General features: G+C 36.5%; 1 protein-coding gene across 4 annotated transcripts in view; it reads left to right on the top strand.

Annotated features, from left to right (window-relative positions):
- osbpl3b (oxysterol binding protein-like 3b) overlaps positions 1 to 11,540 on the top strand; it is a 112,298-nt gene extending 100,758 nt beyond the window's left edge. For all 4 annotated transcript variants that reach the window (XM_049480239.1, XM_049480241.1, XM_049480242.1 and 1 more), the window contains 4 exons: positions 2,861 to 3,005; positions 5,809 to 5,935; positions 8,316 to 8,438; positions 10,093 to 11,540. In XM_049480239.1, the coding sequence (XP_049336196.1) occupies positions 2,861 to 3,005; positions 5,809 to 5,935; positions 8,316 to 8,438; positions 10,093 to 10,189 (492 nt within the window). In that variant the 3' untranslated portion in view covers positions 10,190 to 11,540. The remainder of the gene's footprint in view (positions 1 to 2,860; positions 3,006 to 5,808; positions 5,936 to 8,315; positions 8,439 to 10,092) is intronic.
- Positions 11,541 to 13,098: the final 1,558 nt, after the last annotated feature.

The raw sequence follows: 13,098 nt of genomic DNA, 5'->3' as shown, positions 1-13,098 counted from the left end.
TCATAATGATATTCTGATATGACTGTGTAATTGAGTCAGATCAGGTCACAGTACTGATACAGCATTACTAAAGATAGTAAATTATCTCAATACAGGGAATACAGATTAAAATATGGGTTTTGTCCTTGTACATTGTAATTTACAATTGGGTGAACAGTCTCAATAATTAAGCAGGCCTCACTGGATTGTCTCAAATTGTCTTAAATTATTTTAAATTGTCTTAAAGCCAAACACAGAAAGTATATTAGCCTAGCTGAGCATTACTAAAAGTGAAGATGGTATAATTCATGGTTTTCCAGGGTTATGCTTATTTATTCTTTAGGCTTCAATTAGGTTACATTATTAAATAGCATGGGGTCATTTTGTCAGGTATGTCAATGATGCCCATCTATATATACCATATGTATATATAGAACTAAATTATACAAGTGCTTTAAAAACACTAACAGCCTGTTTCTCAACTCTTTTCCAAATGAATCTGGATGATTTTATACAGAAAATGTTTTTAATATTATTATAATTATATTGGTAACAAAGTGTATGTAAGTGTATGAGTATATCGTCGCTGTCCAATGCAAAACAAATATCTCAATTTTTGTCGATTTTTTTTTCTACATAATTTGAACAAACCAACGGTCTTTTATACTGTGTCAAAATTCCTTAATGAATGGACCAATAGAAATTCTCCAAAATGACCTGAAGTAAACTGTTTTTACATTGACTTCCATTAAAGGTAAAGAATGTTTTATCTCTCTCCTGTAAAGTTGCCGTTTTGGAGATACTTGTTTTTCATTGGACAATGACAATATAGACTATAAAGCCACCTCCTTATTCATTGTTTCTTCTGAAATCAGTAGTATTTTGTCTTGCTTTAGTTAGAGTAACTCTCTTTACTGCCCAGAGAGTCATAGGCTATTTGTGAGACTATTTGCTATTAAATGCATTAATTTGAAGGAAATCATCCCCAAAATATTTGGACATCTGATTGCTGTGTGATCTCTTTTAAAAAGTTTTAAGTTGGTAAGTTTCTGATGACATCTCAGATTATGCATAGGGTTTATCCTAAAGCTTTATGATTGTGTATATTTCAATAATCTGTTAATTCAGATGCAGTGTTCCAAAATCATCTATTCAGCCCTGTTACCACAGTACGTGGTGCAGTGGGGGCATAGCTGCTGCTTTGATTTAAGCGTCTGATTCATTATTGTGCTCTGTTTGTGTGTGTGTGTGTGTGTGTGTGTGTGTGTGTGTGTGTGTGTGTGTGTGTGTGTGTGTGTGTGTGTGTGTGTGTGTGAGAGAGAAAGAGACACCCACATTTGTTATGACAGTAATGGAGCTCTGTGGAACAGCTTGTGGGGAAAGAACTTTTGGGCGCTGGAGGTGTTCTCAAGACTCTTAAAGAGTGATGGGTCGCTCTTCCAAAGAGAGCAAACAAATAGCCTGAGACAGAGAGAGAGACAGAGAGAGAGTGTGTGATAGAGAGGGAGAAAGTGAATGAGAAGGATGTGATTAATAACAGTTGATCTCCGTTGTAGAGACCATTAGCTGTCGCTTCAGTTCTGATCATTGACTCATCTTTGGCTTATCGGTGCCATCTGCTGGAGAGCCAAAACACACACACGAGAGCTGCAGGTCTGATGCCAGTGGATGCCAGATAAATGCACATTCCATTCCAGAAATGTATTATTTACAGCATTACCACACATAGTGGACAGCACAGTGGGTGATAATGATCATGACAGGTGGCATCTGGCTAGAACTGTCCATGAATTCACAGACAAGTAGCATTCTTTAGCTTCAGTGGAGCATGGTAAAAGTCATGGGACATGTTATTTAGTGTATCCATGATCCAGTGTAAAAAAAAATTTTTTCACCAAAATAAATTTTTCAAAAATATAAACAATAGAAGTAATATAAACTATGTAGTAGTTGTTATACTATATATACACTTATATATACTTTAAAAATGTAATTAATGTAATAATGATAATAATAAGAAAAAGTAGTAGCAACAATACTACTACTAATAATATTCTATTTTTAAGGTTTTTATTCATTTGTTTTATGTTTGCTGAAATTAAATTGTAGAAAATCAACACTAGAACACAGGTATATGTTTAATACTGAAAGTAAGAGTATTTCCACACATACAATGTGTGCCATATGAAATGCCATAATTTTATTCAAATTGTGAAAAAGTGGTTCAAGGTGCATGAGATCATAATTTTCACACATGGATTTACCAACACAGAGGTGAGATCTTAAATTCATTGAGAATCTTTGCAATGTGCTGGAAATCTCCCATAATCAATGATGGTGAAAAATTAATGCAACACTGGGCAGAAATACATGTTGTAGCAGTCCAGAAGCTTGAATGTAATTTTGGGTGGAATTTTACTCCCATGACAACTGATTTTTGTCACAAAGCAGCTTTACAGACATATGAATCAAGCCAGGCGCAAAGTTAAATGAAACCTTAAAAAGAACAAATCTTAAAAAAAGGAAATCTAATCTTCTCTAATCAACACAGAATAAAAATATAAAAATCCTGATGAAAGTTTCTTGTAAATAATTGTAATAAAACATCACATTACTCAAGGTCAGAGATTTGCACCACTAAGGACACTGCAGGTATGCTGGTTTCTGTCAGCACTGAGAGCTGCTGTGTGTTTTTATATAGCAGTTTTGGATATGTATATGCGTGTGGTGGATGTGTGATGAGAAGAATATTTGACATTTCACCAGTTCAGACTGGATCTTCCATTAACTTCCATTAAGTTGTTCATTCATCCTGTGAGTCTGGGCTTGTCTAATGTTCATCCAGTACTGATGTCTGTCTGTCTGTCTGTCTGCACCACAGGCGAAGTACTGGAACTCCAGTGTGAACGAAGTGGAAGGAGCTGTAACCGACCATAAAGGGAAAGTCATTCACAAGCTGTTCGGGAAGTGGCACGAGGGCATCTACTGTGGCAACCCACCTGCCGCTACATGCATCTGGAGAACCAGTAAGTCCCCGCCCCTCTCTCACTCCTTCTCTCTCTCCCTCCTTCTCTTTCTCTCCTCCAAGCACACACTCACACACATTAAGGTCGCCTATACCTTTTGTCCTTGAAAGCTGTGGTGCAGAAGATGCTGCACTGTACACCTGAAATATATGCCTGCTTTACCTGATAGATGTATTAAATAGTCTGAGACTAGGCTAGCAGCCAGGACTGTTTGAACACCATTAAGATTTCCAGTAGTTGTGTGGTATGATGTAGTTGCATAATGCATGCTGGGATTTGTGTCTTAAAAATGATGGTGCTTCACAGTTATTTGATGGTTGTTGATGCCATCGAAGAATCACCTGTGGTTCCATAAAGAATTATATTTGTAATAAAGGGGTGTGAGTGTTAGGGCATTATCTATTTATATATTATATTTATATAATATAATAATATAATATATAATAATATAATATATTATAATATATAATAATATAATATATCATTTGCATTATTTAACCTTCCTCTAGTGTTAGGGTCGTGACCGACCCGTTTTAGATTTTAAATGCATAAAAATTCTGCATACATTTGTTTATTGCATCAAGACTTTTTGACTTTGTCAGGAACTTATTTTTAAACAAAATAAAATAAAAAAATAACTATTTTACTAAATTGTAAAATGCTCTCGTTAAAATTATAACCTTTGTGTTGTTAGGGTCAATTTCGACCAAGGTACAATATAAGCTTAAAAAAACAATAATAAGTCCCAAAACTGAACTCAAACACAATATCAACCAACAGCCCACAGACAGATCTACCTCCAACAATTGGAGTTAGGTACATGTCCATGCATGTATGGCCAAATCAGTTTAGAGTTGGTGCTTTGCAGAGTATGCATCTCCAGTTTACAGCATGCAACAATGAGAAAAAGATTTGATGTAAGCCAAGTTCTAGATCATATATTTGATGATAATGAATCAGAGGACACACAGCAGCAAACTAATACAGATGAGTAGGTTTCTGAGGAGGAAGATGATGTGGATTATTGACAGGAAGACACAGACACATCTGATCAGTCTGATGAGGAGAACATCAGTGCTAAAGCTGCTCCCTTTTGTGACAAAAAGCCCAGAATCACCCTGGACTATAACAAAAACAAAGGAGCAGTGGACACCCTGGACAAGCTGACTGCCACCTACACTTGCTAGCCAATGACCAGAAGAGGGTCAATGGTTGTATTTTACAACATCCTTGATTTGTCTGCATACAATGCATTCAACATCAGCCACAACAGCCACAATCCCAGAGTGACCATCTGATTCAAAAAGAAAGAGGTCTCAGGTCTGCCCTAGCAATAAGGACAGAAATACAAATACACCGTGCTTCACCTGCAAAAAAATACTTCTGCAAAGAACATGCAAAAAATGTCACTTTTTGCCACACATGCATCTAACAATACTAATGCACTAATGAACTTGATTTCTGTTGGTTTGTTTTGCTTGATTGGTTGTTTGTTTGACCTTGAAAATTTCCATTTTATTATTATTATTATTATTATTATTATTATTATTATTATTATTATTATTATTATTATTATCATTATCTTTTATTTAAATTAAAGTTCTATAAATAAAAAAAAAGATTTCTGTTCTTTGCCTTTTTCTTAAAGTATTTTATATATGGGTCAAAATTGACCCGTAACACCAAAGATGTTACTAGAGTTAATATTATAAAATATATATATGTATTTATTTTTTACATTTAAGAAATGTGTTTTAAAACCCTTCAGTAATAGTCAGGTAATATAACAACCTTTTTTATTATTCTCTTGAGGTTCATTTGATAATATTTTTATATTGAAAATCAGGGGTATGCTCTCAAATAAAAGGCCCAGGGGGCCCCAACAAAAAATTTAAAATCAAAACTTTTATGGATGATAAACCCTAACAAGGTAACTAAGAGGTGAGAAACAAATTGGATCATAAATAATTGTTTTTAGGGTATCTTAGGGCTGATTTAAGACAGGTCAAAACCGACCCGTTAACATAAGCAATAGTAACAGAAAGCTAACACTAGAGGAAGGTTAAGGTCTGAAATCTCTGCATCTTTTTTGTTATTTCAGCTATTTTTTCTGCAAATAAATGCTCTAAATTACAATTTTTATTTAGAATTTGGGAGAAATGTTGTGCATAGTTTATAGAATAAAACAACAATGTTCATTTTACTCAAATATTTACCCATAATAGCAAAATCAGAGAAACTGGTTCAGAAACTGAAGTGGTCTCTTAATTTTTATATTACCACACATACTGGAATTAAAATATTAGTAGTAGTAGTATTGTTGTTGTTACTATTCTCTTCTTCTTATCTTTATTACGTTTATATATTTTTTTAAAAGTATATATAAATATATATAGTAGAACAACTACAACAGGAACTGTTTACAGTAGGGAAATTTGGCAAATAAAGACAATAAACTATATTAAACTAATTTATCTTGGCTAAAATCTGAATATTTACACTGGATCGTGGATACACTAGATATCATGTCACATGACTTTCAGGGTCAAACCGGAGAGGCAAGCAAACTAGAGCTTAGTTTATGAGTTTATGAGAATTGTTGGCAATACTTTGCAAAGACAACAAGACATTCTTTCCATCACACATTTCTAGCATGGTTCTTAATAGAACCCAAAGGGGTTACTTTATGCCATCGATCCTAAAACCATTTAAAGCACCTTCATTTTTAAGAGATAAAATAATCCAATGAAATACAAGAACAATGTAGCAGACATGTATAATGAGCTGTGTTTTATTTGTGTAGATCCCATGCCCCCGGACTACGAGCAATACTACGGCTTCACTAAGTTTGCTCTCGAGCTGAATGAACTGGACCTGCACACCAAACAAATACTGCCACCCACAGACACCAGATTTCGGCTGGATCAGAGGTAAAGCACAGGTTTCATGCTTGTCTATGTACATATTCATTATTATATGTAACAGGATCTGGCATCAGGGTCATGAGAATACCAGCATACTGTAGAGAGGGTTGAAGAACGATTTATAAAGCAAAGAGACAAATCCTAGCTATAGTGTTTTGACGCCATCATGTTACAATATGAATATTCCTGCTGTCAGAACATGATCATGCCCTGCTAATAATGATCATATTAAATAAATCCTAGAAATACAGTGATACAGTTTCCCAGACAGGTATTAGGCCTAGTCATAGACAATATTTTCCTTTTGATTTAATATGCTGCCCTTAGTCACAATGCCAACATTCATGAAATAAATGAAAAACAAAAGAAATGAGCGCCACCTCATGGAGCAAAAGTTAAGAACAGAAACTGTGTTTCTTACTGCAAACACATTGAAAAAACTCCATTCAGAATGCTCTCTTTAAACTGGTGAAATAAAAACCATAGCTTGCAATGGAAGCCAATTTAAAGATTTTTTTTCCACACAATTTTAGCACAGTTCTATTGCACCATTTATCACATTCACACAGTGTGAACGATCAGATTCACATTATATCAAAAAGGGGGGAAAAGAGATACAAGGTTTTAATGTGACTGCTTCAATATTCATTACGTGCAATTAACTTCACATTTCCTGCCTTGAAATGCTAAATGAACACACCAAACCCTGAAGAAGGAGGAAATCAGAGCATCAGATCAGCGCCGGAATGCAACATACACTTACGTGATTGTGAGATTGCAGGATGCAGCTTATTAGTAATCAAGAGCCTTTTGAGCATTTCAGCTCCATTCACATCTTATTCAGTCTCACATCTCTAATCCAGCTTCACATGCAGGATCCAGTGCTGTGATGTTCACTACTAGTGTAGTGGTGCATAGACGTGCATGTAAAACAACAGAGAAATCCCACCTACATTTAATAAGGTTTGTATATTTATATCTTTATTTTACACTAGAATTAGATCTCTTATTCATCGACCTATTCAGAAACGTTCTTTAGTCCATATACACAATTCAGGGATACACTATATTGTCGCAAAAAGTATTTGCTGATGCTTAAAAAGCTGAAGACTGTCTCTTTGCAGCTATAACATCTTTAGCTTTTCTGAAAATGCTTTTCACAAGGTTTAATAGTGTGTTTATTGTCATTTTTGGCCATTCTTTCAGAAGCGCAATTGTGAAATCAGGCACTGACTCACTGACTAAAAATCAACCCCTCACAACCTAACTTTACACTTTGCACATTGCAGTCAAGTTCTGTTCTCCTGGCAAACGCCAAACCCAGACTCATCCATCGGATTGCCAGACTTGAGAAACGTGTCTCCTTACTCCAGAGAACATGCCTCCAATTCTCTAGAGTCCAGTGGAAACATCCAAAACTGCATCCAACAAGATTGGACCTGTTTCACGAGTGGCATGCTGTCACAGTACCACACTGGAATTCACTGAGCTCTGAGAGCGACCCATTCTTCTGTAGGAGCCATCTGCATGGTTTGGTGCTCGGTTTTATAAACATGTGGCCACAAAACAGATTGGAACACCTAAATTAATTGATTTTTTAATGGATAAGTGAATACTTTTGGCAATAAAGTGTATTTCTATATAAGTTGTAGACTTGTATTTGGGCAGTTTATCCCATTCTTTTTGGCAGATCTTTTCAAGTTCAATAAGATTGGATGGGAAATGTATGTAAGTTGCAAGCTCACAAAAGCTGGGCTTTGGCTGTATTATTTGGGTCATTTTTACCTGTTGAAAAGTGAAATTTAGGCCTAGAGTTTTTTGCCCTTGTGCACTCTGACTATGTTTCTAGTTTTATTGTTCCTGCTGTTAAAAAAAGCAGTTCCATAGCATGATGCTGCCACCACCATGTTTGACTGTAGGGAATGTATTAGCCAGGGGATATGGTCAATGTTCTTGGCAAAACAGATACAATATGTTTTAAAACCTATGCGAGCCCTTTTATTAGTTTAAAGCTATGTTGGTTGCAATATGTTTAATATTTAAGACCTATTTTATATGCTTTAATATTGTTTATCATAGATATAAAGTATCCTGAGATGGGAATATTATCTCACTACACCACTGGACATAGTGTTTTATACTGTAGATCTAAAACCTGAATAAGCATGTGTCCTTTGGACACTCAAGGCCATTGTCTCTTTCAGAAATCTTGCAGTAGTCGCAGTGGTGTTTCCTGACAGTTGTCGCAGCCAATGGCTTCAGACATGACCTGCAGGCAGCCAAAAGATGACGTCACTGCATCAGCCTCTTGTTATGCAAGGGCGAAGGGATGATGCCATGTTTCGTAACATTGTGTGTGCGTGTGTGTGTGTGTGTTTGTGTTTAGGTTACTGGAGGAGGGGAATGTAGAGGCAGCAGAAGTTCAGAAGCAGAGGATTGAACAGCTCCAGAGAGACAGACGCAAAGTCCTTGAGGAGAACAACATGGCACATCAGCCGCGGTTCTTCCAGTATGAATATAATCTTCTATACATACATAAAAATACAGTGTTATTCATTTATTATCTAAAAGAATGTTACTCGTTACTCACTGACTCCCAGCTCTGGGACTAGAGGACCACGTATAAGTCTGTAGAGTTTAGTGATGTAATGTTTTCCTCATTCTAACACTCAGCTCAGATTAAATATGGCTTCACAAACAACTTATAAATAAGGTTGTCCACATTCATGCATTTACATACTCAAATTAATCACGTGACAAAGTTTACAGACCGACTACGAAAAATAACCGCTGATTTGTACCTAACTTTGTACAAAGCTTGTCGCTGGGGCTGTACCTTATATTGAGGTCCAATAGAGTACCTTTCAGTGAAAGTCTTTTTTGTACCCATGTTTTTGTACCAGTAAAGATTATAAAGATCATCAACTGAATATGTGTTGAGAACTTGATGATCTAAAATTGTCTGGCTTATAAATGAAAAATTATAATATGAATTGATTAATACTACAGTGTTACAGAATACAGAATCTACCTTTTGGCTGATTTATTGGTACAAATATGTACTTCCTACAAATGTACAAAAAGATGTACAAATTCGTACATCTTAGGGAACACATTTGACCCTGAAAAGACCAATATTATACTATTAAGGGTACATTTATATGAAGTGTACCTTTGAGAATAAGAAAGTACTTATATCAGGCCTCTGTTTTTAGTGTTTGGTGATGCATTAGCAGTTTTACGTAGGGGTGTGAACACAGCATCGCTTACTGTTGAGTTCAGAAGCTAGATTACTTTTTATTTATGCTGAAATTTAAGCTAACGGCATGGTGCAGTGTGGAGCAACACTAGTGTTTATGTGGTGGATTAAAGCTTTCTGTTAAACTCAGTCAGTGCATGAAAATATTCTGATTTTAAAGCATCAGAATCGTGAACCTATTGGCACCATGTCTATTGCCAGATATAAGGTAGCTATAGGGGTATAAAGCCCCCCACCATCTGATGTTGCTCCATTCAAAGGAAGTGTGATTATAATCATCCAACATCCTGACCATTTTAATACCTTTTGATTTAGGATGAAACTCTGAATAGTGAAGTGTCTCAATATGTTTGTCCATATAGTGTCATTTTTGTTCCTATTTTTGTTCATGTTTTATGCTATAATATAAAATTTTATGCTATATTTTATAGTTTTGTTTAACAAATGTTTTACTCTAAGATGTGTCTGTTAATTCCCAAATTACACAGACAAACAGCTGAATAATAATAAATATATACAGCTCTCTGCATATTGGCATGCTCTCCACCAGTCTTTCACACTGCTTTTGGGTGACCTTATGCCACTCCTCATGCAAAAAATGTACCAGTTTAGCTTTGTTTGATGGCTCGTGACCATACATCTCCCTCTTGATTACAGAAGTTTAATATATTGATTAACATTCAAATTAAATCATATTGTGAACGTTGAGATGGGTAGTGGAGTATTGTGGATGCTCTATAGATGGATGTATAGGGACAAATGCATGGAAAATTGAAATCATTTGGATTCATTTAAAAAAAGGTTAAATCTGTGAAAGTGGTGGGAGATGTTCCTCAAACTAGGATGTGTGGAGGATGTATGTTTTCACAAAACCACTGATTTACCAAATTCCTGTTGTTTCCAGGAAATCTAAAGACGACACCTGGGTCAGCAACAACACTTACTGGGAATTACGGAAAAATCCGGGCTTCAGTAATCTGGACTGTCCTGTGCTGTGGTGAGCTGGGATTGGCCGACACTGACTGGCGGGCTTCTCCTGACCACTGCCTGCTTCTGCACTTCAGTTCTCTGACCTACTTTCAATATGAAGAAAAAAAACACATCTCGCAGTGAGAAATGAGGATTAGGTACGACGGAGAGAAAACTCTGCCGAAATCAATCGCATGGAGAAGGAACTGTACTGGAAGTATAGGACTGGTTCCAGTGACTTTCGTTACATTCAAGCATCCTTCCTTATTTAAAACTCCATATGCCTTAATATGCTTATAATATCTTTTGTAGTGTCTTTATGCAAACATATCCATTTGAATGTCTAGGAATTATGCAAACATACGGCCCAGTTAATCATCTCTATCATTGCGGTGTGCAACTAGTAGCACAAAATTACTGACCAACATATTGTTGCATAGTGTCCTCTTGTGGTGCAGTATTGTATTGCACACAGTAAAGAGGTTTTGCCCCCCCAAAAAAGATATAAAAAAATAATATTAAGACCCTGCGCATGCCCATATAAATTAAAATATGCTGTTGTCTGATCACAATTACATTGTCTACCTCTTAAAAAGAGATGGTATGGAAACTCTCATGTAATTTATGGGATACATGTTAGAGTCTGAATTCCACACCTGTCTTATGCCTTATGGTCACACATATTCTATCCCAGTCCATCTCTGTTATAACCTTTAATCCTGTATCAGAAAAAAAACATGTATTACACTCCTGGCTGCATTGAGGGATGTACTATACACTGACATGCTAAATATATATGGCACATGAGACTGGTATAGTGTCCCATGACTTTTGGCATGTCCCACTGAAGCTGAAGAACGCTGCACTGACCCGTGGGGTATGTGTATGTGGGTTTCCTGCATTGAATGTGGATGTGATTTCTGCTAAATTTAAATATTAAATTCCCACACAACTTTGAGGATGAACACTCTGGCCAGTGTTCAGCCTCACTCACAAGATAACACCTTACAACATATACTTATAGGTGTGGGCATTCTCAAGCCATCCCCCTAATGTAAACTCTAATGATCAATTTGCATACTGCTGTCCCATGACTTTTGGCATGTCAGTGTATCTCTGACTCTCTGAGACCCATTCACACACAGAGCCTTCTTTCAACCACTGAATACAGATGGACTGAATACTCACCACACTGCACTTGTGAGTCTAGCTGAGTGTGTTCAGCTGTTCACACACACAGTTTGACCTGTAATCTGTGTCCGGTACTCCCAAAAAGTGTTAGCACTTGCTGTGGGGTGAAAGGGGTTGGAGGGGTGAGGGTCCTCACGTGTTGACCACTGCTGAGATTCCTCTCTTCTTCAATAAAAATGATCATCTCTGTGACTTCTCTGCCTTTATTATACTGTCTTTATTCATCCATGCTGTGCTTATTATGCTCATATCACAGCCTGTAAGTGGAAACAATACACTCAGTACTGTATATTACAAGAGGTTCTTAAAGTATAGTCATAAAGGAACCATTTTTGTAAAGGAAATGAATGTTAGAATATAAGGAACTTTTAGGGCCCTGTCGTACACCCTGCACAAGGCACGTTGTGATGCTCATTCCTATCTTACACCACGTCAGCGGTCTATTTTTTTACCCCCTGCGCAAATGCTATTAAGATAGAGTTGGAGTTTAGAATTATACACACGCTGATGGCCGTGGTGGTCGGGAAGTGGTGTGTGTTTAGGTAAATTTCTGGCAAGTTGTTTTTTTGGTGGCGGGTAACACAGGTGCGCCACTGACTGATTTAACAACAGTCTAACAGTCTAACAGTCTGATCTAACAACAGTCAGCCGTCCAATCATATCTTAGCCATACAGGAGCAGCGGGCGCAAATCTAGCTTTTACATCAACAATAAACAGAATAAAGAATAAAATACCATTGCTGTTTCCTTAAATGAGCTGCTGGCGTATCTTCAAAGCATGAACGAGCAGGTCCGTATCCTATGCCTTTTAAAGGGAATGACAACTGGCACACTGATTGATGTTATTATTATTTGATGTTACGCCAAAACATACCAATGATTTATTAAGAGAATTAGTTCATGCCTTTTGCACATATTTTTTTGCTTCCTCACGATACCAAAGGACACACAGACACGCCCTAAATTCAGCTGTGTTCTGCCTTCCCCTAAGGAATGCATTATTTTATTCATTTTCTAGAGTAACTTGATTTTGTGACAGTCAGATGCTGCCATCTAGTGGCTATTTTCTTAACAGGAAGTGCACAATTGAAGCTCAGCCCACATCCTGTGTTGTTTGAGAGTGAAGGCCATGTTTTCTCAGTCTACAGTGTTTCTCTCTGGGAATCCATCTTAATCCCTTGAGTTGTGGACATTATTTGTCTTTTTACCCATCTTTATCAACAAATACTTTATGTATCTTGCTGAATCTTCGATTAAAAACAAGAAAAGAAAGCCTTGTGGACTAATTTGAAGATCAAGGGTTAGCTAGCTGTCTAGTATTGCACACTTTAGGACACAGTGCGAGGGCAGCATAAGCTGCGTGATACGCAATCGACCTGTGAGCTATAGGTCGCTAAAATAGGGCCCCTAAATTGTTAAAGAATCTTTACATAGTTTTTTTGTACCTTTAAAAGGTTCTTCCCACTAACATCTAGTGTACAACATGTTTTATTATGGAACTCAATTGGTTGTTTGTATGGCATCTGCTTTTTAAAATTTCAGAATGTGAAATTTTGACAAATTTTAACCTAACAAAAAACTTACAGGATTTAACAAAAGTGAGTTCAGACTATTAGCAGTCTTATTATAGCCTAGACCAGTGTTCCTTAAACTGTGGAACATGTACCACACGTGGTGCACAAAGCATTTAAATGTGGTACACCAGATGACCTCAGAAAATGTAATATTTATTAAATGTTCATTAAAAAAC

Source organism: Astyanax mexicanus, chromosome 6 (assembly GCF_023375975.1).
Source record: "Astyanax mexicanus isolate ESR-SI-001 chromosome 6, AstMex3_surface, whole genome shotgun sequence".
In the NCBI taxonomy this organism is placed as follows: domain Eukaryota; kingdom Metazoa; phylum Chordata; class Actinopteri; order Characiformes; family Acestrorhamphidae; genus Astyanax; species Astyanax mexicanus.
Note: the sequence above shows the minus strand (reverse complement) of the source record. Positions and strands in the feature narration are given on the sequence as shown.